We start from the raw sequence: 25,221 nt of genomic DNA, 5'->3' as shown, positions 1-25,221 counted from the left end.
AACACAGGGAGAGAGGGAACACAGGCAGGGTAAGTGGGAGAGGGAGAAGCAGGCTTCCCACTGAGCAGGGAGCCTGATGTGGGGCTCATCCCAGGACGCTGAGATCATGACCTGAGCTGAAGGTAGACGCTTAATGACTGAGCCACCAAGGCACCCCAAGAACACCTCTTATTTAGAGTGAGAAACCATTTGCAGAAGCTTTCTGGCAGAGTTCCCTTCATGTGCCCACCCCTAAACCAGTCACAGCCAAGAGGGATGGATCCCCGAACTGACCTAGACTGACTGGGAACACTTCCCTGAGTGGTATGGGGGACCGAGTTACCGTTTCTGACGAGTAGACCCCTGAGCCGTAGGAAGGCTGTTTGTTGAGGATTTGGGGCTCATCCCAGGACGCTGGGATCATGACCTGAGCTGAAGGCAGATACTTAACTGACTGAGCCACCCAGGAATCCCCTAAGAATATATTTATTTTTTTCCCTAAGACTATTTTTAAAAAGAGAAGTGTAAGATTAAAAAAGGTGTAACATAGGGGTGCCTGAGTGGCTCAGTGGGTTAAAGCCTCTGTCTTCGGCTTGGGTCATGTTTCCAGGGTCCTGGGATCAAGCCCCGCATCGGGCTCTCTGCTCAGCGGGGAGCCTGCTTCCCCCTCTCTCTCTACCTGCCTCTCTGTCTACTTGTGATCTCTGTCTGTCAAATAAATAAATAAAATCTTTAAAAAAAAAAAAGGTGTAACATATTAGTAGATGTTAAAATGTATTGCAGAGGTACAGTGATTAAATCAGATGGCAGGAGACACCTGGTGGCGGAACACCTGCTCAGTTTAACCAGTTAAACTACTATATATAATTCTGCAACTTGGATATTTCACTTAATAGTGTGTGACTGTTTTCACATATCAGCTCAAAGAGTGCTGTATTACTATTCTTTGTCCTCATGGTATTTTATTATGAAAAATTTAAAATGCAGCTAATGGGCGCCTGGCTGGCTCAGTCGGTTAAGTGTCTGTGCTCAACTCAGGTCATGATCCCAGGATCCTGGTATCGTGTCCCGCATCTGGCTCTTGAGCAGGGGTTCTCTGCTTCTCGCTCGCTCTCTGTCTGATGCTCCCTTTGCTTGTGCACGCACTCTCTCTCTCCTGTGTCAAGTATATAAAATCTTTTAAAAAAAGGTCAAAAAATGCAGCTAAGTTGAGAGTTTTACAGAGAATACCTATATACCCACCACCAATTTTCTGTGATTAATGTTTACTATCTATCCATGTATCCACATTGCTCGCTTAAAAAAGTTGTGGTAAGTGGCTTAGTCAGTTGAGCATCTGACTGTTGATTTTGGTTTGGGTTATGTTCTCAGGGTCATGAGTTCGAGCCCGGAGTTAGGTCAGTCTCCACGCGTAACAGGGAGTCTGCTTGAGATTCTCTCTCCCTCTTCTTACCCCCCCCAAATAAAATAAACAAACAAACAAACAAACAAATAAATAAATAAATCTTTTTAAAAAGGGTGCTGTTCAGTAGTGTTAAATATATACACATTGTTGTGTCATGAATTTCTAAAACTTTCCCAACTTCTAAAACTGATATTCTATACTCATTAAATAATTCCTCATTCCTCCTCCCCCATAGTACCTGGAAGCCACCATTCTGTTTTCCATTTCTTTCAGTTTGACCACCCTAGATGGTTTGTATAAGTGAAATGATAAAATGTTTGTCATTTCATGATTCACTTTTTTTTTTTCTTAAAGATTTTATTTATTTGAGATAGAGAAAGGGAGAGGGAGAAGCAAGACTCCCTGCTGAGCAGGGAGCCCTATGCGAGGCTTGATCCCAGGATCCTGGGACCGTGACCTGAGCCAAAGGTAGATGCTTAGCAGACTTGAGCCACCCAGGGACCCCTATGATTTGCTTTTTTGTTTGTTTGTTTTTTAAAATCTATAATTTTAAAAAAATTTTTAAGAGATTTTATTTATTTATTTGACAGACAGAGATCACAAGTAGGCAGAGAGGCAGGCAGAGAGAGAGAGAGAGAGGGAGAGAGAGGAGGAAGCAGGCTCCCTGCTGAGCAGAGAGCCTGATGCGGGGCTCCATCCCAGGACCTGGGATCATGACCTGACCCGAAGGCAGAGGCTTTAACCCACTGAGCCACCCAGGTGCCCCTATGATTTGCTTTTTTATGTAGTATAATGTCCTCAAGGTTCATTACACTGTAGCATGTGTCAGAATTTCCTTCCTAAGGCCTACTAGGATTACATTGTATGTGTATATCACATTTTGTCTATTCATCTGTAATGGACGCTTCTACGTTTTGGCTACGATTACGCTGCTGTGAACATGGGTATACACATATCTCTTCGAGATCCTGCTTTTGATACTTGAGGATATATAACCAGAAGTGATATTGCTAGATTCATATTATAATTCTATTTTTAATATTTTGAGGAACCAGTATACTATTTTTCCATCAACAGTGTACAGAGGTTTCAGTTTTTCTAAATCCTCACAGCACTTGTTATTTTCTGTTTTTGTTGTTTTGTTTTGAAAGCAGCCATTCTAGTGGATATGTTGTGATAATTGCATTGTGATTTTGATTTGCAATTCCCTCATGATTAGGATGTTGAACATCTTTTCAAGTGCTTGCTGGCCATTTGCATATCTTTTTTGGGGAAGTGTCTGTTCAAGTCCTTTGTCTATTTTTAAAAAATATTTTATTTATTTATTTGACAGACAGAGATCACAAGTATGCAGAGACAGGCAGAGAGAGAGGGGGAAGTAGGCTCCCTGCTGAGCAGAGAGCCCAATGTGGGGCTCCATCCCAGGACCCTGAGATCATGACCTGAGCTGAAGGCAGAGGCTTAACCCACTGAGCCACCCTGGCGCCCCTTTCACCTGTTTTGTGTTTTTTTGTTTGTTTGGGTTTTTTGTTGTTGTTGTTTTTAAAGATTTTATTTATTTATTTGACAGAGAGAGATCACAAGTAGAGAGGCAGGCAGAGAGAGAGAGAGGGAAGCAGGCTCGCTGCTGAGCAGAGAGCTTGATGCGGGACTCAATCCCAGGACCCTGAGATCACGACCTGAGCCGAAGGTAGCGGCCAAACCCACTGAGCCACCCAGACGCCCTCGCCTGTTTTGAATTGAATTGTTTGGTTTCTTTGTTGAGTTGTAGGAGTTCTTTATATATATATTCTGGATACTGGGGTGTTTTTTTTTTTTGTTTTGTTTTGTTTTTGTAGTTTCAAGTTTTCATTTAAATTCCAGTTAACATATAGTGTAGTATTAGTTTCAGGAGTAGAATTCAGTGATTCATCACTTACATGTAACACCCAACACTCATCACAAGTGCCCTCCTTAATACCTGTAACCCATATAATCCATCCAACTGTCCACCTCCCTTCCAGCAACCCTCAGTTTGTTCTCTGTAGTTGAGAGTCTGTTTTATCATTTCCTTTTGCCCCACACCCACCATGTTCATGTTTCATTTCTATAATTCTACATGTGAGTGAAACCATACGGTGTTTGTCTTTCTCTGACTTATTTCGCCTAGTATAATGCATTCTGGCTCCATCTGTGTTGTTGCAAATGACAGGATTTCATTTTTTCGATGGCTGAGTAATCTTCCGTACGTGTAGGTACACACACGTACACACATACACATACACACCTTATCCATTCATCAGTTGATGGACACTTAGGCCGTTTCTATAATTTGGCTGTTATAGATAATGCTGCTTATAAACACTGGCGTGCATGTGTCCCTTCTAATCTGTGTGTGTGTATGTGTGTGTGTGTGTGTGTGTTTTAAGTAGGTGCCTTACCCAGTGTGGAGCCCAGCACAGGGCTAGAATTCACTACCCTGAGATCAAGGGCCTCACGTTTAACCAACTGAGCCACCCAGGTGCCTCTCAAATCAGTATTCTGGTATCCTTTAGGTAAATACCTAGTAGTGTAATTGCTGGATCATAGGGTAGTTCTTTTTTTAACTTTATGAGGAACCTCCATACTGTTTTCCACAGTGGCTGTGTCAGTTTGCATTCCCACCAATGGTGGAAGAGGATTTCTCTTTCTTCACATCCTTGTCAACATCTGTTGTTCCCTGTGTTGTTACAATTTTAGCCATTCTGACATTTATAAGGTGATATCATGGTAGTTTTGATTTGCATTTCCCTGACGATGAGCGATGTTGAACATCTCTCCATGTGTCTGTTAACCATCTCTCTGTATGTCTTCTTTGAGAAAAAAAATATGGAATGCTTTACAAATTTGTGGGTCATGCCTGTATCGTTGCAGTTTTGTTATATGTGCTGCTGAAGGGAACACTATTCTGAATATTAACTTTTCAACATACATGACCTGTAATTATTTTCTCCCATTCTGTCAGTTGGCTTTTCACTGTGGTGATTGTGTCCCTTGATGCCAAAGTTTTCTTTTTTTTTAATATATTTTTTAAAGATTTTATTTATTTGACAGACAGAGATTACAAGTAGGCAGAGAGGCAGGCAGAGAGAGAGGAAGGGAAGCAGGCTCCCTGCTGAGCAGAGAGACCGATGTGGGCCTAGATCCCAGGACCCTGGGATCATGACCAGAGCCGAAAGTGGAGGCTTTAACCCACTGAGCCACCCAGGCGCCCATGCCAAAGTTTTCAATTATGATGTAGTTCGGTTTGTCTCTTGACTTTTTTTTTTTTAAAGATTTTATTTATTCATTTGACAGAGATCACAAGTAGGCAGAGAGATAGGAGGAAGCAGGCTCCCCGCTGAGCAGAGAGCCCGATGCGGGACTCGATCCCAGGACCCTGAGTTCATGACCCGAGCAGCAGGCAGAGGCTTCAACCCACTGAGCCACCCAGGCACCCCTTTCTCTTGACTTTTGTTACCTGTTCTTTTGATGTTCTCATGGCTCTTTTTGATGGTGGTATAGTCTTCTTTTATTTGGTTAATTATCAATCTGTTTTACTGATTACTTATTATTATTTTTTTAAAGATTTTATTTATGTATTTGACAGATGGAGATCACAAGTAGGCAGAGCAGCAGGCAGAGAGAGGAAGGGAAGCAGGCTCCCCGCTGAGCAGAGAGCCTGATGCGGGGCTCGATCCCAGGACCTTGGGATCATGACCTGAGCTGAAGGCAGAGGCTTTTTTTTTTTTTTTTTGAGTTTGGCAAGCTCCATAGGTGAAAAAAAAAAAAAAAAAACCAACCCTGGTTTTGATTTTGATTTCCATCTTTATGGTTGTATTCCTGTGGCTGAACATCTTTGTGATGTTTACTGAACGCTTGTATTTGTCTTCTCTGACCCACGCTTTTATATCCTTTACCAGTCCTTTTTTTTTTTTAAATTGTCTTTCTCACTTAGTTACACAACGTTTTCTTTTTTAAGATTTTATTTATCTGAGAGAGGGCGGAGAGAGCAACAGAGGGAGAGGGAGAAGCAGGCTGCCCTCTGAACCTGGGATCATGGCCCAAGTTGAAGGCAGACACGTAACCAACTGAGTCACCCAGGCATCTCTTCTTTTCTTTCCTTTCCTTTTTTTTTTTTTTTTTTTTTTAAGATTTTATTTCTTTACTTGAGAGAAGGAGCATGAGGGGGGAGAGGGTTGGAGGGAGAAGCAGACTCCCAGCAGAGTAGGAAGCCTGACACGGACTCGATCCCAGGACTCCAGGATCATGACCTGAGCTGAAGGCAGTTGCTTAAAGAACTGAGCCTACCCAGCCGCCCATGTGTGTGATATATTTTCCAATTTTCCAAATTTTTTCCTAGTTTTTGTTTAGACTCTGTTTATGGGTTTGTGTGTGTACATGTACATACACATGCATACGTACGGTACCAAGTTTTTCATTTTTACGTAGTCCACCTTTGGTACTGTTTTTCTTCCTGTTGCCCTGGTGTTGTGTCATCCTGTGGAAAGCATACTTAACAAGCAGAATCCATAAGGGACAAGATTTGACTGCATAAAAATGAAAAAACTTTTGTGGGTCAAATAATACTTGGATGTGATAGAACATGTGGGGAGGGTTAAAAGGAAAAAAATCACCTGCTAACATACCACCAGTGGCAAACACCACTGGTATTTCAGCTTAATTTTTATTTTATTTTATTTTTTTTGCCTCCTCCTAACTTAATCTTGTTTTGGTTGGTGGAGAATTATTACTATGTAGCGTGGTCACTGACCTTGAGCTAACACTGGACTTACTGATTGTGGAGGAATGATGGCTCTTACTTCTTGCATGAACTCTAGCAGTTGGCTGGACCTCCTGTCTGCTGGTAAGGAGGTGGAAGGGCAGGAACTAGAGCAGGGAGTATTGGTATTAGAAGGTTATCATGGTGAGATTCAGCAGTGTGTTCATATAAAAGTATGAATTATGCTATTTCTCCTTCCTTGTATTGTGCAACTTTCCCTCATTATTTAGTAAAGTTCTCTTTAGACAGTGCCTGCGATTTTGTTTTTTTTCTTTTAAACTTTGCAAAGGCAGAAAAGGGTATTTTTTTAAAAAGATTTTTGTTTATTCATTTGACAGATAAAGATCACATGTAGGCAGAGAGGCAGGCAGAGAGAGAGGGGGAAAGCAGACTCCCCCCACTGAGCAGAGAGCCCGATGTGGGGCTTGATCCCAGGACCCTGAGATCACAACCTGAGCTGAAGGCAGAGGCTTAACCCACTGAGCCACCCAGGTGCCCAGAAAAAGGTTATTTTAATCCACTTTTTCATGGAGCTTTTAAATAGAAATTGTACCTCTAGAGGGATACTAGAGGGGTCGTGGTATTAATCACAGTGAGAAAACAAAACAAAACTGAGTTTTCTTCTAAAAGAAAGGCGAAATTCAGTAACTCTAGGTTGGGATTACCTGGTTACCTATCCTCTTCAGGAGATTTTTTTTTCTAGTTGTCTTTTTATTAAAACCTGGACTTTTTCACTCTGTGAATAAGTACATTTCAGTATGTGGAGATAAGATTAAGAGACTGAGGCATGCCTGGGTGGTTCAGTTGGTTGAGCATCTGCCTTTGGCTCAGGTCTTGGTTCTGGGGTTCTGGGATGGAGCCCTCATCGGGCTTCTTGCTCAGTGGGGAACCTGCTTCTGCCTCTCCCTCTGCCTCCCACTCCCCCTACTTATCCTTGCTGTCCAAAAAAAAACAAAACAAAACTTCTAAAAAAGAATAAGAGACCAAAATAAGTAGGAATGAGGGGAGCCTGGATGGTTCAGTTGGTAGAGCATGTGACTTGATTTTGAGGTCATGAGTTTGAGCCCCATCTGGGGTGTGGAGCCTACTTAAAAAAATAAATAAAAATATTTTAAAAATAAAATAAAATAAGTAGGAATGGTAAAAAAAAAAAAACAAAACAAAACGTGTAGTTAGCTGCTGAAATTTCCCGTTTGAAGTACCTGAGGCTGAGAAGGAAGGGTATCCCTGGGGGTGCGAGCAGGCTTCCTGGATGAAGTGAGACTTTAGGAGCAAGATTTAGAAGTCCAGATTCTGTTTGACATCTGTGAAATTCTGCAGTCCTAAGACAGTTGCCTTTTCTTGGTAGCTTCAGATAATTGCTTTCACTGGTTTCTCATAATATTTCCTCATACAGTTCAGTAATTTACAGAGCTTAAATAAAAATAACGTTAAGTTTTTGGGGGGTTTCTTTTTTGTTTGTTTGTTTTGCTAAACTAGGCTGAAAGCTTTTTGTGACCAGTAGGCTCTAATTATTGTCCGTGTATTCACCATAATCATCAGCTTTCCCGTTATGAACCCATGTGTGTGGATTCAGAATATAGATTTCTCAACTACTTCAGGAGTTCTTAATCTTGATCTAGGAATGGGCTCTATGTTAGGACTGTTTTGAAAATGGTAGGAAATGTATCCCAAAGCAGTGGAAGAAAGAAAAGAGAATTTGTTGTTACTGGAAAATCTGGAAGAGCTTCAGGTATGGTTGGATTCATTGCTTAAAGAAAGGCTTTATTATTTGTGTCTCTTTATCTCTCTTTTTGTTTGTCTTTGGAGTATTTGAAAGCTGTTAGCATCAGTCTCCCATCATTTAAGTCCAGTAGTTCCTGGGCAGAAAATGTCTTTTACCTATTATTCTGCTCCTGTAGCCTTAGTTTGAGAATTCTGCTCATTTTTAAGTGAATTACTGTGCCAAGAGGTTGGAAGGTGCTAATTTGTTTCCTGCCATTTCTAGTGTTGGTTCCCAGCATATGGACAGAAAGTGCAGGAGGGAGGTGGATCTCGGAAGGTAAATCAAGGACTTTAAACCAGAGGAATGTTGAATGGTACATACATAAGTGCTTAAAATCACAAATCTACCTTAAGCTTCATGAGGTCTGTGGACCCATAGAAACTAACCATAGGGACGCCTTGGTGGCTCAGGGGGTTAGCCTCTGCCTTCTGCTCTTGTGATCTTGGGGTCCTGGGATCAAGCCCTCCATCAGGCTCTCTGCTCAGCAGGGAGCTCCCCCCCCCCCACTTCTGCCTGACTCTCTGCCTACTTGTGATCTCTGTCTGTCAAATAAATAAATAAAAATCTTAAAAAAAGGAACTAACTATAAAAATTAATTTTTTTTTAAGAAGAGTTTTCATTGCTTTCATCAGACTCTCAAAGGGGTATGCACCTATAAAAAATGTTAAGTTTTTGATAGGGGACTAGAGAGAAAAGGGCATTTTAACCCAGGGTATGTTCATTACCAAAGGTGTACTTGAGAATGATTTTTGAGAGACCGTGGAATTGGGTTAACTTAATCCTGTGAAGATAGTATGTTGAGGATAGTGGAGTATAAATTTGAAATTTTAGATGACTTGTTATGTGATGGAACTATAGTTGATCCTTGAACAACATGGCATAGGGCTGCTGACCCCCCACACAGTTGAAAACCCGAGTATAGCTTCGGATCCCCCAAATGTAACTACTTAGAGCCTACACATAATAAGCCTTGCCGATAACCCAGTTGATTAATGTGTATTTTGTATGTTATATGTAGTACATACTGTGTTCCTACAATAAAGTAAGCTAGAGGAAAGAACATGTTAAGGAAATCATTAGAGAAAATACATCTACAGGACCCCACTGTATTTATAAAAAACCCATCTGTGTATAAGTGGAACTCTGCAGTTCTAACCCCTGCTGCTCAAGGGTCACCTGTACAGAAGGTGCCGAGATACTTGTTGAAATCAGTTAAATATGGTAAAAACAAACAAACAAACAAACAACAAAACAAGTAGTTTAAGAAAATAAGAGAAACACTGTTACAAATAACAAGTTGTTTCCCTCTTTCCCAAAATTACACCTTTCATTTACTTTTTTTTTCTTTTGTCTAGATATTGTAGTTGTGATTTCTTTTTTGGTCTTAAGATTTTTTGGGGTAGAGATTAAAAACAATTTTAAGGACTTTATTTTTCACAATTTATGGTTTTATTGCATTACAGTCAGAATAGAGGTCTGAATATTAGGCCGCCTGGCTGGCTCAGTCATTAAGTGTCTGCTTTCTGCTCAGGTCATGATCTCAGGGTCCTGGGATCCAGCCCCACATGGGTCTCCTTGCTCAGTGGGAAGCCTGCTTCTCTCCCTCTCCCACTCCCCCTGCTTGTGTTTCCTCTCGCCATATAAATGAATAAAATCCTCTCCTGGGGCAAATAATACATTATATTTTAATAAAAATAAAAATTAAAAAAATGAGTTCTGAATATTATATGGTTTTCGTAATTATTGTGATTTCCTTAATAACAAGCAATTTTTCAGTTAAAAAAAAAAGCAGTTTTTCTAACCATTTTCACTAGTGATTGTGAGGAAAAAGTAGGCGTTTTTGAAGAGTTTGAAGTTTGGTGTATTTTTGAAATTAACCTTACTCATTTTACTATTCATATATTCTTACCTGTCCTTTTTTTTTTTTTAAAGATTTTATTTATTTATTTGACAGACATAGATGACAAGTAGGCAGAGCAGCAGGCAGACAGAAAGGGGGAAGCAGGCTCCCTGCTGAGCAGAGAGCCTGATCCAGGGCTTGATCCCAGGACCCTGAGACCATGACCTGAGCTGAAGGCAGAGGCTTAACCCACTGAGCCACCCAGGCACCTTTGTCCTTCTTCTTCTTCTTTTTTTTTAAGATTTTACTTATTTATTTGACGGAAAGCGTGAGAGAGCCACAATCAGGGAGAGCAGCAGAGGGAGAGGGAGAAGCAGGCTCTCTGCCAAGCAGGGAGCCCGATGTGGGACTCGATCCCAGGACCCTGAGGTCATGACCTGAGCCAAAGCAGACACTCAACCATCCGAGCCACCCTGGCACCCCTCATATCTCTGTCTTGTAATCATAAATGGGAATTACGGAAGGAGGATTGGGAGAGAGGTGTACCCTAACTTTAATTAGAAGCTGTACCAGCTCCAGGGGCGCCTGGGTGGCTCAGTGGGTTAAAGCCTCTGCCTTTTGCTCAGGTCATGATCCCAGGGTCCTAGGATCGAGCCCCGCGTCGGGCTCTCTGCTTGGCAGGGAGCCTGCTTCCTCCTTTCTCTCTCTCTCTGCCTGCCTCTCTCCCTAAAAAAAAAAAAAAAAGAAACTGTACCAGCTCCAGTTTTTAATTTCTATTATTTATTTATTTAAAGATTTTATTTATTTATTTGACAGAGCTTACAGGTAGGCAGAGAGGCAGGCAGAGAGAGAGGAGGAAGCAGGCTCCCTGTGAGCAGAGAGCTGGATGTGGGGCTTGATCCCCGGACCCTGGGATCATGACCCGAGCCGAAGGCAGAGGCTTAACCCACTGAGCCACCCAGGCACCCCTATTTTAAAAAAAAGATTTATTTATTTGTTTTATAGAGATTACACATGTGTAGTATTTTAGAGAGAGTACATATGTGTGCACATGGAATGGGGGGGGAAGGGCAGAAGACGAGAAAGAGAAATCAAATCCTCAAGCAGACTCCTTGCTGGACCCTAGGACCCCTAGATGATGACCTGGGCTGAAACCAAGAGCTGATTTCCCAACCCACTGAGCCACCCAGGCATTGCCCACCCTCCCACCCCCCACCCCCCCCCCGCCCCAGCTCCATTTTGTTTTAAAAGCCTTTTTTTTTTTTTTAAGATTTTATTTATTTATTTATTTGAGAGAGAGAGAGAGAGAGACAGAGAGCTCGAGAGGGGAGAGGTCAGAGGGAGAAGTAGACTCCCTGCAGGGCAGGGAGCCGGATGTGGGACTCAATCCCGGGATTCCAGGATTATGACCTGAGCCGAAGGCAGTTGCCTAACCAACTGTGTCACCAGGCGCCCTGTTTCATTTCTTTTCTTTTTTTAAAGATTTTATTTACTGGTCAGGGAGAGAGAAAGCGCACACACAGGGAGAGCAGCAGGCATAGAGAGAAGGGCTCCCCGCGGAGCAAGGAGCCCAATGTGGGACTTGATCCTGGGACCCCGGGATCATGACCCGAGCCAAAGGCAGATGCTTAACCGACTGAGACACCCAGGCACCCCCGTTTCTTTGTTTTTTTAAGTGAAACCACCTAATGAAATATGTATTATTGAATTTGACTTTTATTTTCCATATAACTAAGTAAACTAAAACTTCTCATGACTACATGTTGGGTAGTCGCTGAGGCCTGACTACTTGGAATTATTTCTCTTCCCATTCGCTGTCAGCCTTATCATCCTGTTTCATTTTGTGTATTGTACTTACAAGTAGGTGAAAAAGAATTTTTTTTCTTACGTATTTGTTGTCTCTTTCTACCATTAGAATGCCCACTTGCCTAAAAGCAGGGGCCTGCTACATATTGTTTGCTGTCTCTTGGCATCCTACGTTTATTTTTGCTTCATGGCTACAATTGATGGCCATGCAATTTATTTATTTATTATTTATTTTTAAAAAGATTTTATTTATTTATTTGACAGGCAGAGATCACAAGTAGGCAGAGAGGCAGACAGAGATTGAAGTGAGGAAGCAGGCTCCCTGCCAAGCAGGGAGCCTGATGCGGCGCTCGATCTCAGGACCCTGGGATTGTGACCTGAGCCGAAGGCAGAGGCTTTAATCCAGTAAGCCACCCAGGTGCCCCGATGGCCATGCAATTTAATACAAATAGCTTTTTTCCTAAAAAAATTTTTTCCCCCAGAGAACTTTATCCTTTGCTTTGATCCACTCCTTCACTAACATTTTCTGTTGGATATCCCTTCACTGCCTCTGTTTTACAGTCATTTCAGGCATTAAAACAGTCTGATTTTCAGATAAGAATAAGTTGAGTATAATATAAATAATTTCCATCCTTGCCCATTTTCAAATTTATTTTTTTCTGTAATTTGTGCTTACTCTTGAATTTTAGGGAGTGTGCATGTTTTTCCCCTATTCATTCATTTGGCTTTAATTTCTTATTTTTTTAAAAAGATTTTATTTATTTATTTGAGAGAAAAGAGAGAGAGAGAACAGAAGCAGGGGCAATAGCAGGGAGTGGAAGAAGCAGCTTCCCCGCTGAGCAGAGAGCCCGATGTGGGACTTGATCCCAGAACCCTGGGATCATGACCTGAACTGAAGGCCTTCCAGGCACCCTAATTTATTTAAAAATCAACTAATTAAGCTATATGCCAGCTTTGCTGAGGTTTAATATTTATTTAGTACAATGTACACATCTTAAAAGTATAGCTAAATTCATTTTGACAAATGTGCGCATCTGTGTAGTACCACCCTAATCTAGATATAGAACATTCTGTCATTTTCTTTTGCAGGTTAGACAAAGCTTACTAATCCATACAAAAGTTTTATTTTATAGTTCTTGTATATTTGAAATATTGCATAATTTTTATAGGAACAATTAAATATTCTTTATCTTTGGTTCCATAGTTGTTTTTTTTTTTAAAAGGTTTTATTTATTTATTTGACAGAGAGAGAGAGAGAGAGATCACAAGTAGAGAGGCAGGCAGAGAGAGAGGGGGATGCAGGCTCCCCGCTGAGTAGAGAACCCAATGTGGGGCTCGATCCCAGGACCCTGAGATCATGACCTGAGCCGAAGGCAGCGGCTTAACCCACTGAGCCACCCAGGTGCCCCAGTTTTTTTTTTTTTTTTTAAGATTTTATTTATTTATTTGACAGACAGACCAGATAGAGATCACAAGTAGGCAGAGAGACAGGCAGAGAGAGAGAGAGAGAGAGAGAGAGAGAAGCAGGCTCCCCACTGAGCAGAGAGCCCGATGCGGGGCTTGATCCCAGGACCCTGAGATCATGACCTGAGCCGAATGCAGAGGCTTAACCCACTGAGCCACCCAGGTGCCCCAGTTTTGTTTTTTTTTTTAAGATTTCATTTATGTTTTTGACAGAGCGACACAGTGAGAGAGGGAACACAAGCAAGAGGAGTGGGAGAGGAACAGGCTTCCTGCTGAGCAGGGAGCCTGATGCGGGGCTGGATCCCAGGACTCCCGTATCATGACCTGAGCTGAAGACAGACAGTTAACAACTGAGCCACCCAGGCGCCCCAAGTTTCCATAGTTCTTGATATCTTTTTAGTATTTCTTGTCTAAAAATTATCTTTCTCTCTGTGTCACCAGTCTGTCTCTACCCTAGTTGTGAATTATAGGACTTGTTTGTTCTTCATCTTTGCAGCCCCGGGTTTTGGCACTTAGTAATTGTGCATATTACAGTAATGGTTAATTTTAGGAGTAGTGTGGACGTGTTACTGATTGAGAGAAGCAGTACAGCATTATGCTTAGGAGGAAAGAATCTTGTCCTCCATCACTTACTAGCTGTTGTGACCTTGAGCAAGTTACTTATTTTCTCTGTGCCAGAGTTTTCACATCTAATAAAAAATGCCATCGTAATATCTGCCTTATAGGTTTACTATAAAAATTAAATGATCTGATGTATGATAAGCACTTCAGACACTTAACTGCTGGCACTTATCTGCTAGATAAGTATTAAATCAAGGATCTTGGGAGAATTATGTTTTGTGAACTCTTCTTGGTTAAACTAAGGAGTGTGCATAACATACAGACTTCCTGGATAATCGGATGAAAGGAATCTAAATAGAATGGACTAGATCAGAATGACTTGATAGAGCTGTTCAGAATTGAGGGACCTTTAGGTAAACCTATACCTGTGATTTTATGAAGAAGCCAGCCTATGTCGTAATATTCTCTGGTATCTGTCGCTGTCTCTTCTTATTTAAATACCTTCAGCCACTTCCTATATTTCAGTTTCTGCCCTGAATCTACAAACTTATTTGCATTTGCATTCACCTTTCATCCTTCTTTCTTGTTTAAAAAAAGAACCACACAAATATTTTTCCTATTGTCTAAAGCCAGTTTTGCCACCTGTGTTCTTAATTTGGTCAGTCAGCGACCACGTTTTAGATCTGCCATATGATAGGCACTAGGGATACGCTGTGTACAAGAGAGGAAGGCCCAGCCCTTATGAAGCTTACATACCACTGGGCAAGACCAACGATTTAAAATGCGTTTATAGGAGCGCCTGGGTGGCTCAGTGGGTTAAAGCCTCTGCCTTCGGCTCAGGTCATGGTCTCAGGGTCCTGGGATCGAGCCCCACATGGGGCTCTCTGCTCAGCGGGGAGCCTGATTCCACCTCTCTCTCTGCCTGCCTTTGCCTACTCATGATCTCTGTCAAATAAATAAATAAATCTTTTAAAAATGCATTTATAATAAATACAGTGTGATAAGCCGTATTTATGGGGGTGTGTACAGAATGCTACTGTAGAAGCATATTGGTTTTTGAAACCATGTGAGGATGAAAAGGTGCAAGGAGATTAGAAATTAAGAGAGATCCTGAGGAAGATCAATGTTAAAGGATTGTGGAGAATGAAAAGTCGCAGGTGGAGAGGCAGGAGGGAAAGGAGAGTCTGGTGTCTCGGCGCTGAGCAGAGGAGTGCATCTCAGGACAGAGGTAGTGATCAACAGATACACTAAGCAGCCAGCTAAGGTCCTTTTCCCTCTTTCCTTTTCAGATATTTGACTCTGTTGTTCCTTCAGAATATTGTCTGAATTCCTTCAGAATTCCATGTGGTGTTATCTGTTTCGCTTCTAAACTCACTTAGAGAGTTTTTGATAGTTTGGTAGGCGGGGGGTACTGCATCCTCGGAATTCATCTTGTTCCCAGGGGTGAAACTGTAAGTAGCACAAGTTTGGATAATGAAGGATTTGTCTGGGTCATCTATTCCCGACTCGTGTTGGGATGGGGGGAATTGGGCAGCTAGGGGTACTTTTGTTTCCTTTTATCCTGGTTCCGTAAAACTTGATCAGGTCCATTTGACTACAGGATTTTTCCTCGACTCCACATTTCCTTCACTGTTGTAGGAAGAGTTCTTTTAACTCCCTGTTGCCGCCTCTGGCCCTCCTGTGGAGTGCTTAGACCCTCTCAAGTCTGATTTCTTCCCTCTTAAGTGGAATCTGAACTTGTAAAGCTCCTTGTTGCAAAATACAGTGGATTTTGAGGTTGTTATCTCAACTCCTAGTCGGTTTTTGACATTGTTGATCATTCCAGCCGCCTTAGAAATCTTGTCTTTTCCGAGGGATCATGATCTTCTGATTTTCTTCCTATTCTGGCACTCTGTAGTTATTTGCTGGCTTTTCTCTGACTCTGTGGCATTGGTGTTTTGGTTCTGTAGCATAGGCTTTCATCATTCTGCATATGCTCTGGGTGACCCTCTTCATTACTGTGACATTAGTTATACCAATTGAAACTTTTGGATAAGTTACATAACACCGATACAAATCTATAAAGATTATAATATTTTTACCTGTACATTTAAAATGTAAAATAAAATCATCTAGGTGATGTAGAATTTAGGGTCTGCATATCTCTGCGTATCTGGAAGGAACTCAAAAGTGCAGGAATAATTGAAATAGTGCTGTTATTTACTCTAGAGTTAAACTTGAGTCTTAGGGGCCCTCTACATTATTCCTGGTACTGAAAGTATAATTTTAATATCTTTTTTATTAGCTGGATGGAAGAACCTATGAGTAAAGAAATAGATGAATTAAGTGGATTTTATTTATTTTTAAAGATTTTAATGCTTCATTTGACAGAGAAAGAGAACGTGCACAAGCTCGGGGGAGTGGCAGGCAGGCAGAGATGTGGGTCTTGATCCCAGGGTCCTGGGATCATGGCCTGAGCCAAAGGCAGATGTTTAGTTGGCTGAGCCACCCAGGCACCCCTTAAGTACACATCAAAAACCTAATTTATAATGCTTTAATTCAGTGTGGTGTTAATTTTAATTATTCTGAGCACCGTCTCCTGGCTGGTGATTCTTGATCTTTGGTTGTGAGTTCTAGCCTCACTCTGGGCATAGGGTTTACATTAAAACAAAAAATTCTTTTGAGGAGCTACTCCAATTGTCATGAAGTAGTAATAGAAACTATTTTATAAGTAGTTCCCTGAACAATTCCAAAGGAATGATACTTTTATTTGGTAAACACTGCCCTCCTGTGGTTAAAGTAAGCTAAATGTTTTGTAAACGTACTGTGGTCTTGTTTACATTAAACTTGTAGTAAAATAATGTAATAGGAATAGTAATATAATATATAATAGTATGTAGTACTGATTTGGTGGAATACAGTATTTTTGCTCAGAAATATATGTGGCCATTTTGTTTCTCCATCTCTCACTCTTGGGTTTCTCTACTAAGTGTACATTTTTTTCTCACTCTGTGCATATTTTCTTTCTTTCTTTCTTTTTTTTTTAAAGATCTTATTTATTTATTTGACAGAGATCACAAGTAGGCGGAGAGGCAGGCAGAGAGAGAGAGGAGGAGGCAGGCTCCCCGCTGAGCAGAGAGCCCAATGTCTGGCTCGATCCCAGGACCCCGGGACCACAACTGGAGCCGAAGGCAGGGGCTTAAATCCACTGAGCCACCTAGGCACCCCTGTGCATATTTTCTCCTTTAAAAATTTAGTGAATTCAAAGTTAGATGGAAATGAAAAGATGGTAAAATATTAAGCTATCGAAGGGAGAGAAGATAAATTTAGAAGTACTAAAAGAAATCCAAAGAAATAATACATTATATGTTAATTTAAAAAAAAAAGAAATCAAAAGAAAAGACCAGTCAGTTGTGATATGTGAAGTTAATAAAAACCTCCATGGAAAAGCAACATAATGAAAAGATGAATAATAAGCTGGAAAAAATATTTGTAGGAAATGTGACAGTAAAATTTTATTATTTGTTTTAAAGTTTTACTATATTGAATGTGAAGATAGAACTTATACAAACGTAATATATACTGAGTGGACAGTGGTCACGAATAACCTGTTTGCAAGGGAGGAAATACAGTAATTCACAAAAAATATATTAAAATTCATAATAATATTCCATAAAATGTTATTCATAAAATATTTCTAATGATGCTTCCCAAAAAACAACCCAAATTTACTGGTCACCATTGGAGCATACTAGGAGAGCCAGCTAATTATTCTCAAAATCATTAAAAGAAACAAGCACTTACCCTTTTGTGTGTGAGCCGTGCGTCCTTCAGGTAACCAAATAGTAGATGGAGGAAAAATGTTTTTTTAGAAGGATTCTAGCTGATGAATGAAGGAGGCATGGTAGACTTTATCACCATTTGCGAACACCTAAATTAAATAACAAGTCTAGGTGGTGATCATCAGGGGTTCCGACAACAGGTTGGAATGCTGGTGGAAAACTGTTGTTTGTAATGTAGTATAAAATTATTTGTAGTTTGTAATATGAAACTTTATAATAGTCATTTCAGAAAAAGAGACCACAGGTAATTTTGTGTGTTCTGATGTGGTGTGACAGGAAATACACTGCCTATGAAGTGTTTTTCCTAAAAGAGAATCTGAATCTGAGCAGGCCTTTAGGTGTTAATTCTAATTTTTAGGAAATACGAGGGGAAAAAAACCTATATGATTAGCGAAATACAGAATGTGGGAAACCGGGGCGCCTGAGTGGCTCAGTGGGTTAAGCCTCTGCCTTCAGCTCAGGTCATGATCTCAGGGTCCTGGGATCGAGCCCCGCATGGGGCTCTCTGCTTAGCGGGGAGCCTGCTTCCCCTCTCTCTGCTGCCTCTCTGCCTACTTGTGATCTCTCTCTCTCTCTCTCTGTCAAATAAATAAATAAAATCTAAAAAAAAAAAAAAAAAAAAAAAAGAATGTGGGAAACCATGTGGTGTAGTCTACCTGGTTTCTTTGTAAATAAATTGGAAGAAAAAAAGAAATCAAAAATTCAAAGAGAGTTTAAGACCTGTGTTAACCAAATGTGATGTGTAGGGATCTTTGGATACAGTTTTGAGCAAACCATCTATGTTTTGTTTTGTTGTTGTTTTCTTTTTTTAATTTTATTTATTTATTTGACAGAGATCACAAGTAGCCAGAGAGGCAGGCAGAGAGAGGGGGGAAGCAGGCACACACACGCGCTTGTTCACTCTCTCAAATAAATCTTTAAAAAAGAAAAAAATATTTTTTCCTATGAAAATTGGGGACATTGTCTAAATTGATATTAAAGAATTATAGTTACTTTTTGAAGATTTAAGTAGCATTTTTAAAAAAGATTTTATTTATTTATTTAACAGAGAGAGAGATCACAAGTAGGCAGAGAGGCAGGCAGAGAGAGGGGGAAGCAGGAGCTGAGCAGAGAGCCTGATGCGGGGCTTGATCCCAGGACCCTGAGATCAACTTTATTTTAAACAACTTTATTTTAATTTTTATATATTTATATATTTTTTAAAAAGATCTCATTTGTTTATTTGACAGAGAGCCTGCTTCCCCCTCTCTCTCTGCCTGCCTCTGTGCCTACTTGTGATCCCTGTCAAATAAGTAAATCTTAAAAAAAAAAAATCTGATATGCCAGAGAAATTTTTTAAAAATGTATTTATTTATTTTAGAGAGAGAGTGCATGCCCAGGTCTTGGGGTGAAGGAGGGGCAGAGAGAGAGGGAAAGAATTTCTGTGTTGAAACTGAGTCTGCCTAGAATAGCAACTAAATACGGAGCAGTACCCATACCAGTGTTTTTAATGTAGTTTTCTGCTTTGGGCCAATAAGGTGTATAGTTTTACTTTTTTAACTTATTGAAAGAAATACATTTAGGTAGACTTGGTAAACTCATTGACTATTCTGCTTTCTGTAATGGAATAAAAGCAGTGTATTTCTTTTCTTTCTTTTTTTTTTAAATTTTATTTATTTATTTGACAGAGAGAGATCACAAGTAGATAGACAGGCAGGCAGAGAGAGAGAGAGAGGGAAGCAGGCTCGCTGCTGAGCAGAGAGACCGATGCGGGACTCGATCCCAGGACCCTGAGATCATGACCTGAGCCGAAGGCAGCGGCTTAACCCACTGAGCCACCCAGGCACCCCAAAGCAGTGTATTTCTAGTGTTAAGACAACTCTCTGATACTTCTGTGATATAATTGCTAAGTTTTTTGTTACCTGTTTTTTAAGTAGGCTCTATGCCTAACACGGGGCAGAACTCATTACATGAAGACCAGGAGTCCCATGTTCCACTGACTGAACCAGCCAGGCACCTCTGTGGTTGTTAAATTTTATACGTTTTTAAATAATTTAATTTTTTTTATTTAAGAAAAAATTTTAAAGATTTTATTTATTTGACACAGAGAGAGAGACATCACAAGTAGGAAGAGAGGCAGGCAGAGAGAGGGGGAAGCAGGCTGCCCGCTGAGCAGAGAACCTGATGCGGGGCTCGATCCCAGGACCCTGAGATCATGACCTGAGCCGAAGGCAGAGGCTTAACCCACTGAGCTACCCAGGCGGCCCAATAATTTTATTTTTTTAATCTGATTTTTATTATTTAGATCAAGTAGCTTATGACCTCATGTCAGGGTCATTCAACAGAGGAAATATAAATGTCTAATGATGTGAAAAATTAAACCTCATTAGTAACTAACTAACTTTAAACTAACTAATTTTAAAATTACATATCTGTATGTTTAAAATAGTCACCAAGGATTTTTGAAATGATGCAAATGCTGGTTAATGGTATAGTGAAACTTCTATACATCTGGTAGATAGCAATTTGGTAATATTAAAATAACTTTATGCAGCAATTCCACTTGTTTGAAAACTTAAAAATAATCTGAAACATTTGGCATTTGTTACAGTGAAAAAAGAATCAGTAACACAATTACCGAGAATTTGCTTTTTTTCCAGTTTTAAGCAAAGCAGCTCAAAGTGAAATATTTCCTTTGATGCTCATGGTTATTCCATAAGTTAAAGATGTTCTTCTTCTTTTTTTTTTTTTTAAGATGTTCTTATTTTCATATACGTTATTTACCTTCTAAGTTCAGGCTATGCTTGTAACTTCTCTGAGCATTACTTTTCTTCCTGTGAAATTGACATAACTTATTCTGCTCTTTCTTGCATTGTTGTGAGTTTCAGATGAAGTAGAATGGCTATGCAATGTTTGTAAACCATGAGGCAGTGAGAAATATTTACAAATTAAGGGAGAAATTTAAAACTATTTTTTTTTAAGATTTTATTTATTTGACAGAGAGAGATCACAAGTAGGCAGAGAGGCAGGCAGAGAGAGTGAGAGGGAAGCAGGCTCCCTGCCGAGCAGAGAGCCCGACGCGGGACTCGATCCCAGGACCCTGAGACCATGACCTAAGCCGAAGGCAGTGGCTTAAACCACTGAGCCACCCAGGCGCCCTTAAGGGAGAAATTTAAAAATTCTATATGTGTTATCTGGGCAGCACAATAGGAAGATAGTCTTTATAGGAAGATACGTTTTTTTGTGGGTTCAGGTTTTGTTTTTTTAGTAAGTATATCAGTCTTTTGTGTTCTTATGTGAGCATCTTTTGTGTGTATTTCTCTATATAAAAGCTCTTTTTGGGGGTGTCTGGGTCACTCAGTGGGTTTGGCCTCTGCCTTCTGCTCGGGTCACGGTCTCCAGTCCTGGGATCACGCCCTGCACCGGGCTCTGCTCGGCAGGGAGCCTGCTTCCCCCTCTGTCTCCGCTTGCCTCTCTGCCTACTTGTGATCTCTTTCTCTGTCAAATAAATAAATAAAACCTTAAAAAAAAAAACTCTCTCTGCTACATAAGCGGCATAAGTTGCCATTATGGAAAACAATATGGAAGTTCCACAAAAAATTTTAAAGAGAACTACCAGCAATTTTACTTCTAGGTATATATCCAAAGAAAATGAAATCAGTATCTTTGGAGAGATATCTGCACCCTTGTATTCATTGCAGCATTATTCACAATAGCTAAGAAATGGAAACAACTTTAATTTTTATATATTTATATTTAAAAAAAGATTTATTTATTTGACAGATTGATTAAGAGCATAATTAGGCAGAGCAGCAGGCTGAGGGAGAGGGAAAAGTAGGCTCTCCGTTGAGCAGGGGGCCAACATGGGGCTCTATCCTAGGACTCTGGGATCATGACCTGAGCTGAAGGCAGACACTTAATGACTGAGCCACCCAGGCGTCCCCAGACAAAGACTTTAAAGCAGCTATTATAACTATGCTTCAAAAGGTCAAGTTTAAATTCAGTGGAGAGTGATGGGGGGAGGGCGATTTTTTAAAAGCAGGCATTTGACTTTGTTAGGTTCAGATCACAAACTTCCAATCCATTTTCTTTGCACTAAAATTCCTATGTCTAGTTTTCAAAGCCTTTGCAGAGGGCTTCGGGTCTGTTCCGTGTGTGCACCCCTAGTGGCTAATTTGGGGATGTGATAGTACAATTAGGGTCAAATACACATATGCATAGTTCTGGGAGTGTTTCTAGATCTTCACGGTATCAGTTTCGCGAGCTCCTTTCTCTTTGCAAGTTCCCCGATACTCTCTGGCTCCTAGAGACCCTCTTCCTTGTCCCATGGCTGGACAGTTGGGGCTTCATTTCTCTGTTTTACTGTATACTTCCACAACCACATTTGAGTTTGATGCCAAACAAGATGGCAGAGAAAGAAAGCCATGTGGATTCCCTTCACACTTACGGGAACAAAAGAATTCTGTTTTATTGGAGTTTTAGGTTCCTGTTTGGTCACTGTTGATATTATCACTGCCAGGGCTGCTGCCCTTGGCTTGTTTGGGGGCATAGGTCAAGGGGAAGAGGGAAAAACCTAGAAAACCCCATCTCCTTAGGGGCCCCCTTTATGGATACTTAGACCAAAAAGAATTCTTTTGGAGCCAATTCTGTCTGTACTTTGTTGACAGTTCTGAATTTGTACTGCCTTTGAGTCTAGGCTGAGTGGTCCCAGAGGAAACAAAACCAGAAAATTCACTTTGGGGTTTGGGGTTATAACTTATTGTTGTGGTTTCCTGCTCCAGGCTGACTACCATTTCCAGGGTCTTTAGATAGCTGCTTCATGCCTTCTGTCCAGGTTTTTAATTATATTCAGCCTGAGAGACAGGACAGACTATGCTTATTCCTTTTTTTTTTTTTTTTTTTTTTTTTTACCAGAGCCAGAACTTAGGTACCTTTTAATATTCCTACAACTGTATTTTTTTTTTTAAAGATTTTATTTATTTGACAGAGAGAGATACAAGTAGGCAGAGAGGCAGGCAGAGAGAGTGAGAGGGAAGCAGGCTCCCTGCCGAGCAGAGAGCCTGATGCGGGACTCGATCCCAGGACCCTGAGATCATGACCTAAGCCGAAGGCAGCGGCCTAAACCACTGAGCCACCCAGGCGCCCCCTACAACTGTATTATTCATTTGTTTTGTTTAAGAATTTATTGAGCACTCATGGCATACTAATCTTTGCCAGAAATGTAAAGATGGGGGTGCCTGGGTGGCTCAGGGGGTTAAGGCCTCTGCCTTCAGCTCGGGTCATGATCTCGGGGTCCTGGGATCGAGTCCCGCATCGGGCTCTCTGCTCAGCGGGGAGTCTGCTTCCCCCACCCCCCCTCTGTCTGCCTCTCTGCTTGTGATCTCTCTCTCTGTCAAATAAATAAATAAAATCTTTAAAAAAAAAAAAAGAAATGTAAAGATGGATAATCTTTAAGTACTTGCAATAGATCCACATGTAGGCATGTGATGGGGGTTGGAGGCAGAAAGTAAACAATTTCATATTACACAATAATAATTTAGTTATTAATCTTATTCTTTTGATCTATTTCTATTTCAGGACTTCACATGTGGTTTGTGGCTAAAAGAGAGAAGAACCTATTTATATTCCATTAATTTTCTGTTTTTCTTGTTGTCCCAAAATATAAGGGATAGAAAGTCTCTGGATATATATGTGCTGGATGATGTTAATACTTAGTTTTAATAAGAATAAGAAATATAATTATATATATAATTATTGTAACTTAAAATAAGAAAAAATAATTTATTATTATATACTTGTTTCTCAGGTCTTAGAAAAATATCCCAATACACCCATGAGTCATAAAGAAATTCTTCAAGTTATACAGAGAGAAGGACTAAAAGAAATCAGGTGAGTTATTTAAATTTCATTAGTGTTAATTATAATACTTGATTAGAGTATTTCATCGTGTAAGCAGTATACATTACTCCTGAAGATTGATTATTTAGTAATAACTGCTGTGCTAGTTTCTGATTTATTTAGTTGTCAGATCTTCGAAGTTTTTGGTCATAGCACAGTCACAAAACCACAAGTAAGTTAAAAAAAAAACAACTTCTTAGCTGTGTCCAACCCATGCACTTTAATTCTTAGGAAGGCCTGGAGCCATCTTCAAGCCTTCATCTATGAGTTCAGGTTTTTGATTTAATAAGCTTGTCATTAGCAGATGAAAAGTACTGTCTAGTACAGGGAGGATGCTAGAGGTGGACAGTCTAAGAAGAAATAACCTTGGCCCAGAGGAATAAAGTGGAAAACATAAAAACAAAGCAGTATATATTTCAAGTAATGATTTTATGTACAGCAAATAAAACAGCTTAGGGTCAGTTAATACAGGACCAAAGATAAAACATACTTAATTTCTAAGAGCCTTGTATTAATAATAGCACATAATAGTCACTTCATAATCAAGACTCTCTGCCATCAAGAAACATTAAAATTACGGTCAGCATAGTTGGTGTTATTAACGTGGAAATCTGGGAGTCTGCCTGAGCTATGTCGCTAAGGTGGAAAAAGTTGCAGTGTTTTAAAGCTGCTGCTGGTTGTTCTCAAGTAGGGGTGACATTGTGTAAACGCCCTTAGGGAAGGTGTCCAGAATTTATGGGCTTATTTGTGATTTTCAGAGTGTCTGGAAAGAAGGGGAGCACTGTGGCATGTAATGTTCAGGAAACAGGGAGGCTAAATGTCTCATATTGTGCTATACAGTCCTTCACACTGAAGAATTGTTCAGCTCAGATGCCAGAGTAATAGTGAGCTGTGCTGAAATATTTGTAAATGGGCAGTAATAAGTTTTTTGATACGTAGCTATTATGTGTTCTAGATTTTAATTCTCATTTTCTTTATTACAAAATTGAGTTCTCGGCCCTTTGCTAACACAGCTAAAAAATTTTTGTTTTGACTTGTGGCCAAATGTCAGTATGCTGGGAATAAATTAGGTTTGTTTTATTACTATGAAACAATGAAATATAAATTAGTATTATTTCATTTTATGTAATGCGTCTCAGAATTTGTGTGAACATTTGTAAATTAAAACATTGAAATGCATTTAAGAAATTAGCTTTTTTTTTTTTTTAAAGATTTTATTTATTTATTTGTCAGAGAGAGAGACAGAGAGAGAAAGATCACAAGTAGGCAGAGGCAGAGGGAGAAGCAGGCTCCCTGCCGAGCAAGGAGCCCGATATGGGACTTGATCCCAGGACGCTAGGATCATGACTTGAGCCGAAGGCGGAGGCTTTAACCCACTGAGCCACCCAGGCGCCCCTAATTTTTTTACTTTTTAAAAAAATTTAAACCCAGTTAATTAGCATATAGTGTATTACTAGTTTCAGAGGTAGAGTTTAGTGATTCATCAGTCTTATGTAATACCTAGTGCTCATTACCTCATGTGCCCTCCTTAAAGTCCATCACCCAGTTACCCCATCCCTGCATTATGTCTATTTAATACCACCAATTTTTGCAAAGCTGTAGGAGAAAAACAGTAATTTTTGTGGTCTGAGAAACAATTCTACTGAGATATTCTAATATTCTTTTACAACGGTGTTGACTTATAGAATAGGAATGAGCAAGAGTGTTTTTTTTTTCCCCTTAAAAATTAGATTTTTGAAACACTGGGGAAATTGACCAGGGTATCTGGTGTATAGAGACCAGACTCCCATCAGTCCCGTAGCTCTGAATGCCAGTTGCAGGGTCATCAAGCTCCAAATTTCTAAGGCTCTATGATTTTATACTTGTCATGATCATTTCTAGGGAGCAGACAAGAATAGTAAATAAATAAAGAATAGTGAATAA

General features: G+C 40.2%; 1 protein-coding gene across 5 annotated transcripts in view; it reads left to right on the top strand.

The window, feature by feature from the left end:
- ASXL2 (ASXL transcriptional regulator 2) overlaps nucleotides 1-25,221 on the top strand; it is a 140,013-nt gene that overhangs the window by 34,416 nt on the left and 80,376 nt on the right. For all 5 annotated transcript variants that reach the window (XM_045979121.1, XM_045979120.1, XM_045979124.1 and 2 more), the window contains one exon: nucleotides 23,207-23,289. In XM_045979121.1, coding sequence (XP_045835077.1) covers nucleotides 23,207-23,289 — 83 coding nt within the window. The remainder of the gene's footprint in view (nucleotides 1-23,206; nucleotides 23,290-25,221) is intronic.

Source organism: Meles meles, chromosome 15, assembly GCF_922984935.1.
Source record: "Meles meles chromosome 15, mMelMel3.1 paternal haplotype, whole genome shotgun sequence".
In the NCBI taxonomy this organism is placed as follows: Eukaryota; Metazoa; Chordata; class Mammalia; order Carnivora; family Mustelidae; genus Meles; species Meles meles.
This window is presented reverse-complemented; position numbering and strand designations above follow the sequence as displayed.